At 37.0% G+C, this 19626-nt stretch overlaps 1 protein-coding gene across 2 annotated transcripts in view; it reads right to left on the bottom strand.

Moving 5' to 3' along the window:
* Window positions 1-19347, bottom strand: part of ANGPT2 (angiopoietin 2) — a 42401-nt gene extending 23054 nt beyond the window's left edge. For both annotated transcript variants that reach the window (XM_027690273.1, XM_027690272.1), the window contains exon 1: window positions 18931-19347. In XM_027690273.1, coding sequence (XP_027546074.1) covers window positions 18931-19215 — 285 coding nt within the window. In that variant the 5' untranslated portion in view covers window positions 19216-19347. The remainder of the gene's footprint in view (window positions 1-18930) is intronic.
* Between the last annotated feature and the right edge of the window lie 279 nt (window positions 19348-19626).

A 19626-nucleotide genomic window follows, 5' to 3' on the forward strand; every position in this document is an offset into this window, starting at 1 on the left:
TGGTTAGTCTTCACATCTGTTTTTCAACTTAAAAATATTAAATAAGTAACTTGGGGAATATGGTATCTGTGCTTACTTGAAACCATGAAATATGAACACCAAAAGGGATTTATATTAAGATTTAAAGCCAGTTTCATTATCTGACTTATTTATTCTAATTTAGAGTGACATGAAGCATCAAAATTATATTGACCTATTAAGTGGCTTTGGAGCTTCTTGTGGTTTTTTTTCCCTAAAAGTCCTACAAAGCATGATTACGTAAATCCCATCTGTTTTTTACTTCATATTCACCAATCCTGTCCCACTTTTGTACATTGTCTGCATGTACACATCATAAAATCTCTTTTCCTGACCTGAACCAAGATACGCACTCATCCCTCTGCTTATATTCCACTCTCTCTTCATCATAAAATGCAAAACTGTAGAAAGCAGGACTTTTTACAACTGTATTTGCTAATTTTTTTTAAGTGGCAGGTGCTTTCATCTTTCTTCAAAGAATGATGTTCATCCAAAATGCCCACCATCTCCCACTGACCTTAGTGAGAGCAGAACATGTTCCCATTGCATACTCTCAGAAAGCAAGACCCTCAGCTTTACCTGAGAGGGAGGTGGAAGAACATTTTAATTCAGGCTCCAGTTCCCACAACCACAGCTGAGCTTCATTGACAACACTGAGGATTAGCAGCCATTTTGCAAGACTGCAGTTCTTTGTGGCACATTTCTTTGTAGAGTACCATTCATCAGTTCCTGCAAAGGAGCCTCCTTCCTTTGTAAGCAGTAGCACACTCAGAAATTTCTGAAGGGAGAAAAATAAGCTGTATCATTTAAAGGAGGGAAGGACACAGGAATGAATGCTGCCATCCCCATCTGTCAGTTGGGAAGTTTGGCAGTTTGGTTTGAACAGCGTATCTGTCATTTTCAATATTTTGCTCAAATTTGGAGGGTGCAGCAGCGATTATTGGCTAAATTTCTCCTTTGCCACGTAGCTAGTTATGGGAAGATAATTTTTAATCTCCTTTTAATTCAAATAATACTTGGCATATTAGAATTGTGTTGATATATCATAACCTTGATTACATGATGGTTATTTTGGACAAAGAAATTGTCAGAACCTAATAGCTGACTATTAGTGATGCAGCTTCCTTCAGAAATTCTGTTTTTGAGGGAGTAAGTCAATCAATGAGTCCTAACTTAAGGCAATTACAGGGGAGAGGAAAAGAGGTATTAATACATTCAGTTTTGAAAGAAGGAATATTTGATAGCATTTCAGTGATTCTTTGTGGGATTTTTTTATAAAACATTCTGTCTTTTGTTTAAGAAGTTGGCTTGCATGTATTTTAGAATAAAGTAAATATAAAAATGAAAGCACAGATGGGAAAAAAACATGCCTCAAAGTATGTTTACATTGCAAAAAAAAGCTGGGAAAATTGAAATAATTTCACAGTTAAGATCTATAACAGTTAAAGTGATGCATTTTTAGAGAGAAGAAATTCTCTAAGGTCATCACTTGGGGGCTGTGTCATGGTTTATTACTTCAAATTATATAAAATCATAAAGTTTGATGAAAATACTTTAGCTAAGTTGCCAAAAAAACAAGGACAGGTCAATCATAGTGGAACACATTCCAACACATTGCTTTTATAGCCAAGACTGTCCTTTTTTAAGCAAGCTTTAAATTGACAAGAAAGAAAAGACAACGTGTGGAATATGCACTAAAAGAAATGTGTTTTCTAACCATTGGCAGAGATAGTATTAATCCTTTATGAAGAATTGTCAGTACTTATTCAAATGAAAAGCCTTCCTGACTGCTATTGTATCATTTGTGTACATATTTGCAGAACAATTTTACAAAGAACCAGTGACCTATTTTTGCATTTCAAAGACACTTTGAGTTACCAATTTTTTCATTTACAGTTACAAATGAGATTTTGCTTTTGTTCTTTGCTGCCAAATGTTTAATCTGTACTAATTAAACAGTCACGTTCCTGGCAGCATTTATAGCTACATGAATACATACATCACTTCTTTGCCAAATGCTACCCCATATAAATGGTACAAATAGTATGGGCTGCTTATTTTATTTTATAGAATTTGTCGGTTGTTGGAGCAGGCTTTCCAAATAAAGTTTGGTGATTTTCTTAATGTTTCTAATCTATTCTGTCAACTGTAACATTTATTTTCAGGGATAGATAATGTTAAATATGAGTTTAATATTTAATATAGTACTGTGTCCTGTATGAACAGGTTATATTACAACACATATTGCATGTTTAGTCATGTAATGTAGATACAGAGAAAATTGCAGGGCTAATGACATGTATGTAGTGTTTTTTCCTCTAACTTTTGTTTTGAATTTCCAAGAGTGGAGTAGATCCAGCAGAAAACCTAGCAACAGAAAATACAGTGTTTACAGCTAGGCATTTTTTGAATGTGCATTTGAAGCTACAGTGTTTGACATACATAGAAGCCTGGGCAGTAAGGCACAAACTGTCAACTGAGGGGGGGATCAAGACCATCAAAAGACCCTCAAAGTCCCCCAACCCATTTCCGGAAAAGTCCAGAAGAACGGATTGTGTGTGATGACTCATTTACATGAAGAGTGAGAAACTTAATCCCAGGGTGGGGAAAACTCACCTATAAAAAGGTACCCCTCCACAGCCTGGGTGGCGCACAAGGACCTTGGACACCCTCTCAGCTGTTCTTTTATTACTCTTATTATTAGAAGATAGGGGCAAACATATGCCAATTTCCGCACCAAGTGTGTAGTTTGTTAATAAAAATTTGTGAGCTTTTTTTTTTCTGAACCATTTCGGCTTTTGCCACTCTTTTACAACCACAGGCATCTACAACTTTTGGGTGTTCTCTTCCACATAGGAGTGAGATGTGATACATACATTAAGCTGTCAAAAGCTTTGTGAGTTATTGTTCTCACATCCCTACTAAAAACGTCCTGTGCTTTATTCAAAACTTACCTTTTTGAATTTAAACCATAGGAACTTAATCAGCCCTTCCAATACCTGTGGTCATCATCCTTGGGGTATTTTATTCCTCAAGATGTTCAGTATATTCACAAAAGTGAGCAAGATGGAAAATGTACTTAAGCGTCCATAATCAGTTTTGCTGAGTTCTAGTGACAGGGGAAAGTACAAAAACTGCTGATGAGTCTTATCAGTTCTCTTCAAACTACATTTTCAGAGTACAGATGAGACCTTCCTACTTCTCATACTCCAGATGTCTTGAGTTATCTTTAACCCAGTAATGCTTGGTCTTAGTTGCCCTGCCCTTTTTTCAGAGTGGCAGTGATCTTTGGATTGTGGCCACATCTGGTTTCTTCATGAGTCATCTGAAGTAGAATTTAGCCCATAAGTTGGAACATTTTTTTCAAATGTGCCAATGTGCAATTGTCTCATTGTAGAAGGTTATCCTTATATGCCATAAAATCCTTAAATTTCTGATTCACAGATACATTTTTGTACATAAAGACAAAAATATAGTTTTTTAAAAGACTATTTTAACGTACTTAACTTCCAATTGAGATACTAAATATTTAAATTGTTTATTTGTAGTATAATCGAAGTTTCTACATGAGGAAGGGTTTCTTGGGGTGAGCCACTTTGGATCCTTGGATGTGGTTAACAGTGAAATGTAATGTAGTCTTTAAAAAAGAAGAAAACACGGTCACAATTTCATCACAGCAGTTCATATAAGCAATATGTAGTATTTTACCTATATATATATATATGCTACACATGCTGCTTAATATGCATGTATGTAATGCATGGAGCACCACATTGCCAGGCTCCCCATGTGTGCTTATATTTGTATTTCCGTATCACTTTTATGTGTTGTGTATTGCTGTTGTGAAGCCAAAATACTGTACAGATTTCGGTTTTGTTCTCTTTAGAATAGCTTTTCATAATTGTTTTCACAGTCTGTCAATGTTGCTACTGCTTAAAGTCAGAATAGAAATAGAAGGATCACTATCCCTTCCAAGAGTCATTTATCTTGACAGACCTAAGGGAACACATTTTTAAGGGCATTGCATCAATCCCCATCAGTCAGACTTTAGGCTATTTTAAATCAGCTTTTAATAAAATAATTTATTTCTCTATGTTTTCTGAAAGTCATTTATCAATTTTAGTAGCTTATAACTTTTGGAAAATAATATTACACTGCAGAAGGAAAAAAAAAAACATTTTAAATTGCATTTTTATCTTTTTCCTTTTCTTTTTACTTTTTTCCCTAGAGTAGGATGTCCCCATGGTCTATGTGCTGTTTCTCAAGGAAGGGAAAAATTCTTTTGGGAATGTATATGGGAATGCTTGAGATGTCTCTATGCTATTAGATTCTTACATGCCGCACCGAACGTCTGCCTGTCCAGAGCTCTGGCTAAGATTTTCTCTTATCTCATTTTCCTGTCAGCAAACAAAAGGTGAAAAGCACATCATAAATGAATACTATCTGGAAGTGAGCTGAGATTTACTGGAAAATACTCAAGCTAAAATTGTGTAATAAAATGCTAAAGATTTAAATGCTAATTGTTCAAATAGTAAATACAGATTTTGAAGTAAATGATACACAGGAGATAGTTCTGTTAATGGCTCTTGTGCATTAAATGAAAGCTTACCAAGTTATTCTCACATCTGATTACATTTCATTTAGACAAAGCTGTTTGTTATGCTTTTATAATTTACACTTGCTAGCAGAAACCCCCCTCCCCCTTTACTGGCAATAATCTACTTAAATAAAAACTAAATATTTCATTAATATAACGTGAGAAAAAATGCATGAAATGCCTTCCTTGTCTATGCAAATATTTATGAAGAATGACTTTCACTCTCTATTCTTGAATGGAAGTGTTTTGTACCTAATACTAGAAGTTATTACGGCACAATCATACTTTCTACTGTATGTTTCGAACTAACTGCGAATGTTACAATCCAAGTCATGATGTAGAAAAAGCAAAAGAGAAAGAAAAAGGGAAGAGACTTTGAGAGCTGAAACAGTCCCAAAGGCTAATGTAGAGTTGAGCTCCCACCATTCCAGACCCTGAGCTTGTTTTGTACATGTGATACTACACTACTGCTTCCCTAACTAATGTGCATTTTCATGTGTTTCGTCATTTGGAGCATGACATGGGTTCTTCATACTATATATGATGCTTATAGTTTCTATGGAGCATTTTTGGGGAGTTGTACGTTAAATTGCAAATGAAAAATATTCTTGAGATTTAAAAAAAATGTTATTAATAGAAACTAAATAGTCAACTTGACAACTGTTTAATAGTGTGAATTTAGGTAAGAAAATAATTTAAAAAAAACCCCAAAATTTAACAGCAATATCTTCAAAATTAAAATCAATTATTTGCTGATTAACCAAACTCATTAAGAATTAAGGCTGTTCATTAAGGCAGTAATTTAAGATTCTGAATCACCATTTTTCAGGATCTCAGCTAAGTGGTATTTCTCTTAGAAATCAGGGAAGGAATTCATAAAGTTCCCATTAGTCTAAAAATAAAGAATAAATAAATAAATAGTGTGAGTCATGAATGGCATTTTGCCGAAGTTCAGTAGCACTGAAGCCAGGAAGACAAGAAGCCAGTGATGCTTCTGCCATTCACTGATATGAATATAAATATGTTTTGTTACATGCAACAAGCCATTCATATTCAAAATTAGAATTCTTTATGTATAAACAGTATAAGAAATACTGCTAATCAATATTTAATTTTTAAATACTGGATTGTGACATTCAGCTGTAATTTCACAAATTCAATATTCAAACTTCTTGGAGACAAGCCTACATGTTTTCAGTTATATCTTGTACTTGTGTGCTACCATCAGGGAATCAGGACTTTACCAGACTGGTGTAAAGAGAGGATTCTGCCCTAAAAAGGTGACATCCGAAAAAACACTTGCTATCCCAGATCTAAATAATCCTTTCCCATTTCTGTATTTTTATCCATTCCACTGAGTATTAGGCAGCTGAAATAAACTTTCCATCAGATATGCTGGTGGGGATACTTATGACATTTTTCATGAAAAACATTGGCTACATAGCCTTATAAACTTTACAAAATATTTAGCAAATTTATCTGCCACAGATAGAGTCATTTATCATTTTTATCTCAACTTAGAATATCAAGTGATTTTTTATGAACTCCTCTTTCAACAGGACTGCCTATTTTAAAGAATAACTCATGATGTGACCAAGCAAATCAGAGTGCAAGTTGGCGAAGAAATATGAAGCGAATTCCTCTTTTCAAAGCATGTTATTGGGGAAATGAAAAAGAGCTAGGCATTCACAGTTCATTCTCAGCATTGCTTTCTAGGGAAGCAGTCATCTTGCATTCCACTTCCAACCAGAAGGAAGAATGATTTGGAGTTCAAGGATCAAACTAGTTAGGAAGCTGTGGAACACAATTAGTCCCTTTTGTGAGCTATAAAACTGGGTGTCTCCTGTTTCAAAGCTGTGTTCACAGAGCATCTTTCAGCATGAAAAATCATTAGATTTTCTTTTAAGCTTCACAGGTAAGGAAACTGAAAGCATTTTTAGTAGTTCTTAAACTTTGCAACATACTGGCATCTAAATATAGTTTAAGGAGCTTTTCTAAGATCTTTTTCTTGAAGAAGTTTCAATGATGATGCTAGCAAGAGACAACCAGTCATTTGAGCTGAAGGCCTGAAAATTTTTAATGCTCAAGACTTTGGGGAAGTACATGTCAGCTGCTGATTTCAGTTTTGGAGAACTGAATTTCTTTATTAAGAATGCAGGGGGGAAGAAAAGTAATTTTCTGTCAAGTGCTGTAGCTCTTTTTTAAAGAAATGCTGCATCTTTCTCTTTACTGTTTCCATTGATAATATGTTAGATGGACTGAGGAGGTGGGGTGTCTGAAAAGCTGCTACATTTACATCACCAGCCTGAAAATTCCTCACTTGCTGGACCAGACCTGTCAGAGAACTTCCCTGAAGTTTCCAAAACACTGGACAGGGGAAGCAGGACTCAAAAACCAAAACAGGCTCAACTCTGACTACAGAAAGCACTAAGGGCTGCCTTAAATAATAGAAGCTCAGGTTAACCTTAGCTTAGTTTAAAAAGTTAGCATCTTGATATGTTCTTGTCAAATGCCACTTATTTATTTCTCTTTGTTGTTCCATTAGCATAGTTAAGAGTCTTTAATGCAAAAGCTTCTGAGGAATTCCATGCTTGAAAGATAAAACAGGAAGCTGCTGTGTTAAGCTACTGTGTTAAGAGTGGACAAACACAAATATTTGGAAGCAAGATCAGCACATATAGGCAGCATATTGCAGAAACAATACGTAGTGTGTGATACAGAAAAAAAATATTTTAAATTATATAATCCTGATTAAAAATACATTTTTTTTTGCCTCAATACCTAGGATTATCCATCTAAAAGCAGGCAGTTCAATTTTTTGGAAAGGAACAAGATGACAAGTCTTTCCATCCATTGCTTCCAATAGTTCCTCTTTGTCTGTGGTACTCCCTAAGCACTCAGGCAGTGATGGAAAGTCACTGCTTGAGCTGAGTTCCAGTCAGTGCTCCTGAAAGCCTGATACCAGGCAGCTGCCAGTTGGTGCCCTTCTATGAAGACCAGAAACTGAAGCCAGATCCTCCCCCCAAAAAAATGATACTATTGGCATTAATAGTAAGAAAAGAGGAGGAACTCTCAGCAAAAATGGCTGAGAACCAAAGCTATGCACTATAGGATGGGTATTTTATGGGTTTCCTGTCTGTCAAGATCTGATGGGAAGGGCCACTGAAGAGGGAGACTTCTATATGCACTTTCCAGAGACTCTCTTGGATGCAAGAGTCTGCTCTCAAGATGAGTAACCACATTAGCAACGGAGAAATTACAATGACGTTGATACTATATGCACCTAGCCAGGAAAAGAAGCTATCTGTCTCAGACTTGAGAGGTGGGCCCATGCAAACCTCATAAATTTAAACAAGGCCAAGTGCAAGGTCCTGAACCTGGGTCAGGGCAATCCCAAGCATAAACGCACACCTGGCAGTAAATGATTGAGACCAGGCCTAAGGAGGAGGATGTGGGAGTGTTGGTGGGTGAGAGGCTGAACGTGAGCCAGCAATGTGCACTTGTAGCCCATAAAGTCAATTGTGTCCTGGGCTGCATCAAAAGGAACATGGCCAGCAGGTCGAGGGAAATGATTCTGACCCTCTACTCTGTGCTTGTGAGGCCCCACCTGGAGTGCTGCATCCAGCTCTGGGTCCCCTAGCATAAGAAGGGGATGTGGACCTGTTTGAGTGGGTCCAAAGGAAGGTCACAAAGATGATCTTATGGCTGGAGCACCTCTCCTATGACGACAGGCTGAGACAGTTGGGATTTTCCAGTCTGGAGAAGAGAAGGGTCTGGGAGACCTTAGAGCAGCCTTGTAGTACCTGGATGGACTACAAGAAAGCTGCAGAAGGATGTTTTTCACAGAGTCGTGTAGTGATAGGACAAGGGGGAATGGCCTTAAGCTGAAGGAGAGTAGGTTCAGGCTAGATAGTAGGAAGAAATTCTTTGCTGTGAGAGTGGTGAGGCACTGAAACAGGTTGCCAAGAGAAGTTGTGGACTCCCCATCCCTGCAAGTGTTCAAGGCCAGATTGTTTGGAACTCAGAGTAACCTGGTCTAGTGGAAGGTGTCCCTGCCCACAGTAGGGTGGTTGGAACTAGATGACCTTTTAGGTCCCTTCCAACCCAAACCATTCTATGATTCTGTGAACTCTCAGGAGAGTATCCATGCAGTTGAAGGTTAAAACCAAATCTAGCAATAAGGACAAGCAAATCCAGAGTGAGAATCCTGAATGAGAAAAGGGACAGGCAGGAAGCTGGATAGCTTTAACAGAGGGAAAGAAGCAGGGGGGAAAAAAAGCCCTGAAATTAATCTGTGTGAGCAGAATTTTAAAAATGGACATATCATGGATAGGAATTCTTAATGGCAATGAGCTGCAAAAGGGGACTGGAAGACTGCTCTTAAATCCAGCTGGGGGAAGGAATTGTCTGGTTTGCTTGAAGTTTAAAAAACATTGTGTAGTTGGAAGGAAATTCACTGAGGAAAATGGTGAGTGTGAAGGACTTGACTGGATGAGACTCTTGGGAGATGTTATTCCCACATGAACTTGAGAGGGACAAGAAAAGGAAAATGTTTATTTCCTTATGATTAAAGTTATCACTTTTTTTTTCTATTCCAATAGCATCCTTACTTACTTAGAGGTAGTCCGCATGAAATAAGCCTTAAAGCACACATCTACTCTATTATCAACTTAAAATACTTTTTTCAGTAATTTTTTTAATACTTCTTAGTGAAACTAAACACTTATTTTAGGGGGAATTTTTCTACTTGTTTAGAGCAGAGCTAGGTTTTTGTATGCTGTCCTCAGAGCCTTTTTAAAATAATAAAGTTTACCATAACAAAGAACTCAAGACATGCCTAAGTTTTCTCTAGATGCAAGTCAAATAAACTTATGTGTCAGGGGAAAAAAATTAGGGTATTACTAACTATATTTAAACTTTCTTCCGTAGCTGGTAAACTGTAGTTGTCAGAATCCTTGCTTGTATGTGCTAAGATTTCAGCAGGTCAGATTGTTTATATTTGTTGCAGTTTGTACTCTTTCTAAGGGTTAGGTTATTAGTCTTGGGGCTTACCTTCTAGTTATTTGAACATTCTTTCATCATATCAGAGTACTTTCAGAAAACATTCTCAGTAAGGCTCCAGTAGCAGTTACAATAGGGTTTTTTAATTTACTCTTACTTTATAGGCAAACGTTATATCTGACAGAAAATCTGCTATCAGGATGACAGTTTAACGTAAGTGAAAACACAAGGATATTTAATATGGTCAAAGTTCAGACCTCATGCAAGGAAGCTCAGGGGTTTTTAAGTCAATTTCTTAAAAGCAGAAAACATAAGATTTTGTCTTTTTTACTTATTCACTTAAGCTATCTTTTGCCTCTTTATCTAATTTTTTTTAAGTTGTATAAAGAAACTAGAAACTAGTGTTCCCTTTGAATTCCCTGTTTATAAAAGAAATTTCTGAAAAGAAAAAATATGAAAATTGTTTCATTAAATCTTCACCAGGGAATTTTCTTGAGTAAGAAAACTGTCTTAATGGACAGGGCATTTATTAATGCAATAGTAAAGTATGGCAAGTGTGTTTTCCATTGCTACATATATTTCAGTCCTGATCTGCAGCTTTTTGATGTTTGAGTGTTAACATTTTGCACAGTTGACAGCTGGTACCATGGGAAAACGAGGCTACTGCTTTTTGACTGATTGGCACATTCTCCTTAAGGTGCTGGTTTATATGTCACTTCGAAACTGTGGATTTGAACTAGTATCTTGCAGGTAGTTACACCTTGTAAGTGGAAAATGAGGAGGAAAATTGTTGCACAGAACATAATGTAGTTCATGGGAAAAGACCTAAAGGAAGTATATGAAATTTCATAGTATGATATCTACAAGTTCTGTCGAGGAGGACGAAACTGAAATTATTTTTAAGTGCCAGCAATCAAAATTAAACCTCTCAGCTTACTCAGATACCTCAGTGTCAATCTGTGCATCAGGTCACATGATGAACAACACCCCTGCTGTACACAGATGTCACTTCATGTGTAAGGGAGCTGCTATGGGGGCTATGGCTATTGCCCAGGAAATGTCCTTTCCACTGAGCTGGGTGTCTCCCCATTCCCACACCCTGACAGAATGGAACAAAGAGGCTTTTTCCTTCCAGGATCACGCACATCAGGTGCAGGCCTGAACCAAAAGCAAGCATAGCGATGAAGCTGATACCGTGAGTGCAGGAGGTGAATGACTCCTAATGCCTGCAGCGTGAGAATGAACAGGTCTGCAGAGCTGCTGTTTGGACGGGGCTTAATACAGTGCTCAGTCATTTTATGCTAGAGATTTTGAGAAGATCCTGCCATTTTTAAAGGGATACAATTATTTTCTCCAAAGGCAAGAACTTTGTTTTTCTTTCTCCCTGTCAAAAAGTTCTTTTAAGTGGAGTGATAAAGATCAAACATTTGCTTAGTGTGGTTTTGACAAATGATTTATTAAAAAAATACTAAAGCATTGCTTCTGAAGTATCTCAAATTATGACAGTTGTGTGAATGATTATGCTGTACCACACTGGAATGCTCTAATACACTAGTTTTGATTTTATACTGAATTACTCTGGTCCTCGCCAATGCTTTAGCACAGCTTTTGAAATGCACAGAGCTATTTTCAATCCCTTGATAATTATATTGTTAAAAGATACTACGGAGTCTAACAATTGAATGACTCTTAAAAGAATTTCAGTTGCTAATATTGAGAGAGCTGTAATGTATCAAGCAAGGCTTTCCCTCCCCTCCCCCGTGTTCTGGAAACTTAAATAATAAGTTTTCATACCTAGATATTCAATAAAATAGTCTGTTAAGCTCTCAGCTGTGTTACCACAACACACTGATTTTAATCCCTGACCCAAATCAATGACAGAAAGTTGATATTTTGTTCCTCAGAGGGTAAAGAAACTAGAGTTTTGATTGTTTTTTTTAATTTTAAAATGCTATTATGATGCTTGAGATCCGAATAAAAATACGGAACTAAAAAGATATTTTTTTCCCTACAGTATTAAAGGGAGTATGAGCAAAGCTAGGTCACTTATATGCCACTTGGGTTTAACAGGAATCCTTAGAGAGAGCTAAATTGGAAAGAAAGTTGCTGTCATCTAAGAATTCTGAAGTATTTGGTCATCTACAGGGGAAAATGCTTCCTTACAGCTGCTGTGAATAATGTAGCTGTGAAGAATACCAGATTTCTATCCATATTTTTATTAACAGAGAGGAAGTTAATAGAGGGAGAGTTGCATATTCTATCTCTTTTTAGCAGTAAGACTTTTTTATGACCTTAGTGGACTCCTGGAAGATTGTTAGCTAAACTTATAAAGCTACATATGGGCAGTATAAAGACAGCAAAAAAGTTCCTGTAGCTTCCCTCTCTCTCTCCAGACTAATCCGTAATGTACTCAAAGTTGGAAAGAGAACAGATATCTTTTAATCATACAAAGCGCAGGATATGTTTGCTGAGCTTTGTAAACAACATCTTAATTTTAGGGTTAACCTGTTCTACAGACAGATAAAAACTGACAGAATTTTCAGTAATTACTTGGATCATGGAAAAAAAAAAATTTAAAAGGCATTTAAGGAGTAGTAATGCCTTCTCTAGGCAGCTTGAAAACTGACACAGTGAGTGTTTGCAGAACTATTTAGGTGTGGGATATTTTTTATACAAAACATAGATCTGGATTTTGTAACCCAAGGAATTCTTTAACATCTCCTCTGAGCTTGGTTTACTTGGAATAGACTTCAAGTTCACCAAACAGTATTTCATTTATTCTCACTAGAGAATAAATACAATTTTTTTTTGCCTCTGCCCCATTTCCTAGAAATGTCTGTTAAAGAAAATGAAACTATCACACTATTTCCATTTGTAAAGCACTTTTTAACTTACTGTATATGTGTGATGTTATTTGGTTTAACACTGTGTCATGTGCCATATCTTAAAGGCACTTCTTAATATTAAATTACTGTGCTCTACCTTTTTTCCTCCGAATGCTTTGCCTTTTTATATTATCTGATGTTCCTATTATTTTTCCAACTGTAATTTATATTTGGGCAGTCTGAGAAATTCAAATAGTAAAATAGCAGATAAAATTGTCTTTGGTTATTTCTGAAACTTCTTATTCAGTGCCATGGAAATTTTCCTTTTCTTGAAGGTTCTACGGTCCACTGACACATGGTTTGCTCATTGCTTTCGCTGTTATTACCAGTGACAGAATTCCTAGGGTGCATTTGGCCTACCAAAATATTTTCTGTGTGTGACAGCCTTGTTTCAGATACTAGTATATACATGAAATATTTTTTTATTCAGGAGTCATCTTTTCCTGTTTTCCCTTCTGCAGTCTGTACAGGAATCCTTAGGGCTCCCATCAGTAGCTTATTGTTAACTAGATGCTGGAACCATTTTTGTCTGAAAGTACAACTTGCATCTTCTGTTCCAGGAAGGCTTTTGTTTTTTTACGATAAGAGTGGTGAGACACTGGAAGGGGTTGCCTTGAGAAGCTGGAGATGCCCCATCCCTGGAAGTGTTTGAGGCCAGGCTGCATGGTGCTTTGAGCAACCTGGTATAGCAGAAGATGCTCCTGCCCACAGCAAAGGGGTTGGAACAAGATGATCTTTGAAGATCCCTCCAGCCCAAACCAGTCTGTGATTCTATGATTCTGTCAGAATGTGGGAATAGGGAGACACCAAACTCTATGGAAAAGCCATCAGTTCTGCTTTGACTCTTGTACTTAAGCTGATTTTTAACAAGTAGGAAGCATAACATTTACCTATATATTCATATAATATTTGCACTCTAGTCCACAGTTCTACCTTCTACCTCTCTAGATTCTGAGGCTTACAAGCTTCAATGCCAAAGTAGTATGCAGGACGAGAGCCATGCAGCATGCAAGCTTTCCCAACTTCTTCAGCAATGCTGATAGATCTGCCTCTTCAAGGAGGATTTCTATTAAGTTTTCCATTCCACTATTTCTTTCTTTTCCAGGCTGAAGAGGCAGACTAAACTTACTCTAGGGAGCTAATTAATGCAGACTGAGGCACCTGATGAAACTCTGGTTTTGCCAAGTTCCAGAGAAAGATCCATGAGTGGCACCTCTCTGTTGTAGACCCTAATCTAAGATATGACACTGTCTTCTAAATCAGTTGGCAACATTGTGCATGCCTAGCCTTATAATAATGGGAACAGTGGTGGAAGACTGTCTTACTTTGCCCCCATCCTGGCTTTCAGCTAAAGCTATGTGAAACCCCATAGAACAACAGATGCAACAAGAGGCTCTTGAATTAAAGCATGTAAAAAGTTATTAAAGAAAGAGTAGTTAACTAAGCTGCTTAGTATTGTAAATCAAATAATGTGGTGCATTTTCAAAAGCAAATACTCTACTATGTAAAGGACAGTATTATACAGTCACTGAAGATACTAGTTGTCGCATTTTGAAGGTTGGAAATGGGTATCTGTGTTTTCTAGGGTAAATTCCATTCTATCACATATGTGATAGTTTAGGAATCAAGCAAATTATATTGTTTCTCTTGGTAAATTAAGGGGAGATGCACACTGATGAATTTGTTCATAATTAACAAGAAAAGAGGAGCAGTAACAAGATAATTGTCTGTAAAAGAAACACCATTCTGAATCTCGGTCTGTCTGCCAAAGTTTCAAAGATATTCTAAAGGTTATGCTCTTAAATTTTATATGTTAAGTTATATGCAAACTAAAAGGACTGGAAACTGGCAATTCGGGCAACTCCAAGCTCATTTCCTATATGTACATTTGAAGAAAGAAAAAAGAAGGGAAATTAGGCATTTGATGTTGATAATTGATGGAGAAAGTCTCCCAATTTGCTGTTTGGACCAGTTAAAGATGAGAAGTTTATGACCATGTTAATCACAAAGCACAAAAAAATATATCTTGAATGCTAGCAAGCGACTAGGTCAGTAAAACAAGCCTCTGTTTATCACATTTTTTACTGATAACATCTCAGAGATGGCAAACTGTCAACTTCAATTTTGTCTTGTAGATCTGTGCAAGAAAAATCTCATCTTCTTTGGTGATTTTGTACAATTTCATACCTGTATCACCAATTTGGTACTTGTGGAATGATGCAGAAATGGTCTTTACAACGTAGTTTTTAAACACATGCAAAAGTCCAATTTCAAATCCTTTCACTGAAATTTACCTATAGGATATACAACAATAAACTACATAGTTATATCATCCAGAGTAGTGTGGAAACTTTATCTGGTAACATGTAGTAATCTGAAAGTAAAAACATATTTTCTTTTGAGTCCTGTCAGTACTCTTTTGCTTAGCAAATACATCACTGACAGACAGAAACAAGCACTTTTCACAATAAGTAAAAACAGATGCATTACTTAAGAAAGGAATGTGGGATTCAGAGGCAGAATCATCTCTTGCGTACTTCAAAATCCAACATTGTACAATATATTTGTCTTTATCCATTGTGTGCAGATGGCTTTGGATGACAGTATGTCAGAATATCTTTTTGTATTTGAGAAATGAACTTCAGTACGACAATAATTATAACCTTTCATTGGTAATTACTTATCAAAAATTATAAGCATTCATTCTTGTATATATTAAAACATCTGATTTTGTTGTGCTTTAGGAAGAAACATATTTCAAAGTGACAAAGGGTTTTTGGCTTTTGGGATATCATGACAAGGGAAAAAGAATCTCATTTCAGAGTATACGAAGATACTGCATTTCTAACAGCAATGCACCCACCAGTCTGCTAGGATGGTTCAGAATGAAGTTCTAGTCTTAGGTTTAAATGTTGATTCCCAACACAGACTTTTATTTTCTAGTCTTTTGATCTGCTGATAAGCTACAAATAAATTACCTATATTCCATTTGCTATAAGCAATTTGATCATACATTGTTTTCAGCTGTTTGCAACAGGAAAGACTAAGAAAAAATTACCTATTGCTTTTACACTATTGCTTTGGACAGTCATATCTCCTGAGTAATAGTCTAGTCGATGTGCTAAGAAGCAAATTCAAGTCAGCATTGACTTATTTCAATGCCTTAATACCTGAAAAAAATGCAGTTCCTTGAGCACAAATGCCATGATCCAAATGGTAAAGGTGACATTTATTCAGAAAGAAATTTGTTTACTTATTGAAATGAAAGGAATTGCCTGTCTTTTAGGAACATCTGAAAACCAAAAAGTTCCAAAGTATAATAGCCAACATACATATCTATATTTAAAATTTCCAGTCTTGTATCTCATCTGTATACCAGTCTGCTATCCTCTCAAATTAATTGAAGATTTTATTATTTAGAGGTTTACTCTCCCTGCTGACATGCACATTTAAAAAAATCTTACACTTCAGTATATAAATTGATCCCAAAGTAGGGAAAGGCAAAGAGAAAAGTTCGTTTCAGGTATATTGCTACATGGTTCATCTAGGGTTTTGACCTTTGCTTCACAGTATCACTTACTGGCTTACTGCTAAACACTGGATTAGGTGGAATAGTAGTTTATTCTAGTATGTCATCAGAATGCTTAAACATAATCTACTTTTCAAAAGACATTCTCCAGTTTTATGTATGGCATGTACAGTAGTAGCATAATGCATTTTTAAAGTTCAGACCAAAAAAAAATGTATTTTCATGAGTGAGCAATTTGTAATAACTGTAGGAAAAATTCTTCTGCTCTCTACACAGAAGCAGATCAGAAAAGAACCTGCATGTATGCAACTCATTTTCTTCCCATTGTGTTTGTCCATTAAGCAGATGAAGTGCACACTTCCCATGCTGTTCCATTCATACAACCCAGTGTTCATTCAGAAACAGAACATTTCCTTTAGTTGATGGATTAAAGGCAGGAGAGGGGGAGGTGTGTAAAAATGTTTTGGGATGTGCAATACTTCAGGAACAATGTTTAAAGTTAATTCACACTTTTGTAGTTTGTAATGTATTTTTTTACACAACTTCAAAACAAAACAGGTGCTGCCTCTTAAATGAACAGAAGTAACTTTTAAAGAGCAAGACCTAATGCAGGTTTTTGTGCAAGTTAATGTCAGGTTATTTTTAAAACCAGTCTTATATTACACTTTCAATTCACTAAAAATATTAAGTGAACACAATTTTTTTGCCCTGCCTTGACTGATCTTGCATTATATTTTGGTAACTTGAAATATGAACCTAGGAATGTGTGTTAGTGACCTTAAAAAGAACAGCGAGAAAACTTTCTAAACAACTTTAAAGGTTATTGTTTGCTTTTCATCTTCACTTGCAGACCAGGTGTCTCTAGCAAAGCAAATCTGAGGAAAAGCTACTTTTTGTTGGAGGTTCTTTGTGAACAAAACAGATGACATTAAGAACAGGTGTTAAAATAGTGAAAAAAGCAAACAGCAATTATTTTACAGGATGTTTAGCTGTGGAACAGCTAGAAAAAAAATCAGGCTATTCTAAAGCATCTTATTTGGAAGTCTTTGCTCAAATAAAAGAAACATTTCTCTGTCTAGTAAATCAAAATCTGCCTTTCAATCCCCCAAAGAACGGGTTAGAGATACTTATCGTATTCCTCTTAGAACTGATTTCCCAGGGACTAACAGGAAAAAGCATAGTTTTTACTAAATAAGGATGCTGGAATTTGTTTACTAGTTCCTGTTTACCTGATGCCACTTATGATACTGTGTTTACCTACTTAAGTAGCATTTAGCACTGGAGTCTTGTGTGATTTTACTATTTATGTTAGGAAATTGCTTAGTAGCTGGGTAGATTGGACTGTTTTACTTTGTGTGTTTTCCATCTTGCATTGCACATCTGTTAATGTTGGTCTTAACACTACAATGGTGAGCATTGTAAATTAACAAGTAGCATGGTAAGTAGGTATGTGGAGAGAAGTATGTTTGCCTGTTAGATTAAAAAAACAAGAGCTACTCAACTGACGTTATTTGGGTGTCTAAATTAAGCATCCTAAACCCATAAAGAGAGATTTAGAGTCCCACACTGGAGCCTTCAAGTGTGTATGCATTTTGGATTTAAGCTTCAAGGCTCATTTTCAGGTTGATGAAAACACTGCATTGTCTGCTTTGGAGTGTGACTTCTGTTTCTTACTCAAATTTGCCAGCAGATTTCTTTGGTTATATCATACTACTTCTATAACTTTGTAACTGATGAGAGAAGTGAACCCTAATGCAAAATTATTTTATAGCTATGTATGAAGTGGCTACTTGTTGTAGAAAACTGAATTCTCTCCATTTCCAACACATATTTCTTACATTTTAAAAAAATTATTACATCAGTGGAACACCTATTTGGAAATACAATGTCAAATCCTCAAAATATTTATTGCTGAGAAGATAGGCATCTCGGTACAGAACATAAATGCTTACAAATTTATTATGCAATTAAACTATATTGTTACACTTTTTCAGGTACTAGTGAAATAAAGGGGTTTTAAATCAAAATCTGTTGAACTGCATAGCATTTTGAATCAAGTGATTTTCTATAATAATGTAAAATAGTTATCAGGTTAATTCTCCAGTAATATTTAGAATATATACATCAAAATTTTTTTCTGCTCTTTCAGATATAATGTTAGAAATATTGCCACTTTCAGGTATAACGTTACAAATGTTGCCACTTTGGCAATAAACATGTCATTTTCCCTTAGGTCCAATGGAGTTGTATTGAGGGAAGCTCTGTGGCATCTTCAACACCTTTTCCCTTGAATGTTGTACATTTGAGTGGGAATGTTACAGGACGGAAAGAATATCCTCTAATGCACTTTCTTGAAATTCTATCACTTCACAGGGCTAATTTCACTGCAAGTCTGACTTGCAGTCTTTGCTTAGAATTACAGTTCTTTATCAATGGTGTTTAATAGGTTAATTTCTGGATCCAAGTTTTGAAATCACATTTTAGATAACATTTATCAAACATGCCTTGGATAAAGGTACATTGCATATTCTTTAAATAGGGCTAGAATAGCCCTTGTTAGTTATTTATAAATTAGTAGTTGGTTCCTTATGTCTGAAATTTCAGATATGCCCACGGTCCGTCTCTGTATGTGATTACTATTTGTCCAAGCAACTCCAATATAATGACAAACTTTAAAGCATGATCTCTGCAGAACTGTGCAGTTCACTGGTCCTTCCTAGTCAGTAAAGTTATGTTCCAGACTTCAAAACAACTTTTTGACTGAAAGGTAATTCAAAAATCTGTCTTAGACAATGCATTTTGTGAATTTAGAAATTGTTAGAGAAAACAAACATACAAATAAACAATTAAATAGATATGTTGCAAACAAGATTTTTAGGATAGAAATTATATTACCCCACCTTCATTAGCCACTGGGTGTTGTTTTCCATGATGTTCTCAAGTAGCTGCAGTCTTTGAACTGAATCATCATAGTCCAGCGGCGCATCCCTCTGCACCGCGTTGGACACGTACGGGGTGGAGGACCGGCAGTTGTCCGTCTCGGGCAGGAGGAAGGTGTAGCTGCACGACCCGTGCTGAACCTGGTACTGCTTCTTGCCTATCGTCTCCATACTCTTACTGAAGGAGTTGTATCCTGAAGCTAGGAAGATACCGCAGCCCAAAAAGAAGCAGGCGGCCAGCTGCATTTTAGTCCCTGCGGCAACCCGGCGGACCGAGAGAGCCTGGGTGCGCCGGCCGGAGCCCGGCCCTAGTTAACCTGCGGAGCAGCCGAGCGCTCTGCTGCCATGTGCCGCTAGGGCAGGGCTGGGCTTCCCTCCCTCCCTCCCTCCCTCAGACGCCCGGGGCGGTGCGGCCGCTCCCGCCGTGCTCGCAGCTGTCAGGGAAGCAGCTGGGCCGGCCCCGCCTGGCCCACCGGCCCGCTGCCTTCCCTTCCGAGCTCCTGCCGCCTTGGCACCCTGATCAATCCCTTCCCGGCCCTTATATGATAAGTTGAGAGAGCGGGCAGACACGGGGAGCGGAGCTGCTCCTCCCTCCCGCGCTCGCCGGTGCCGGGGGGGCACCGCGGGGCGGCTGGAGGGAGCGGGGCGGCGAGAGGA

Source organism: Neopelma chrysocephalum, unplaced genomic scaffold (assembly GCF_003984885.1).
Source record: "Neopelma chrysocephalum unplaced genomic scaffold, ASM398488v2 Primary Assembly neopelma1_80b, whole genome shotgun sequence".
In the NCBI taxonomy this organism is placed as follows: Eukaryota; Metazoa; Chordata; class Aves; order Passeriformes; family Pipridae; genus Neopelma; species Neopelma chrysocephalum.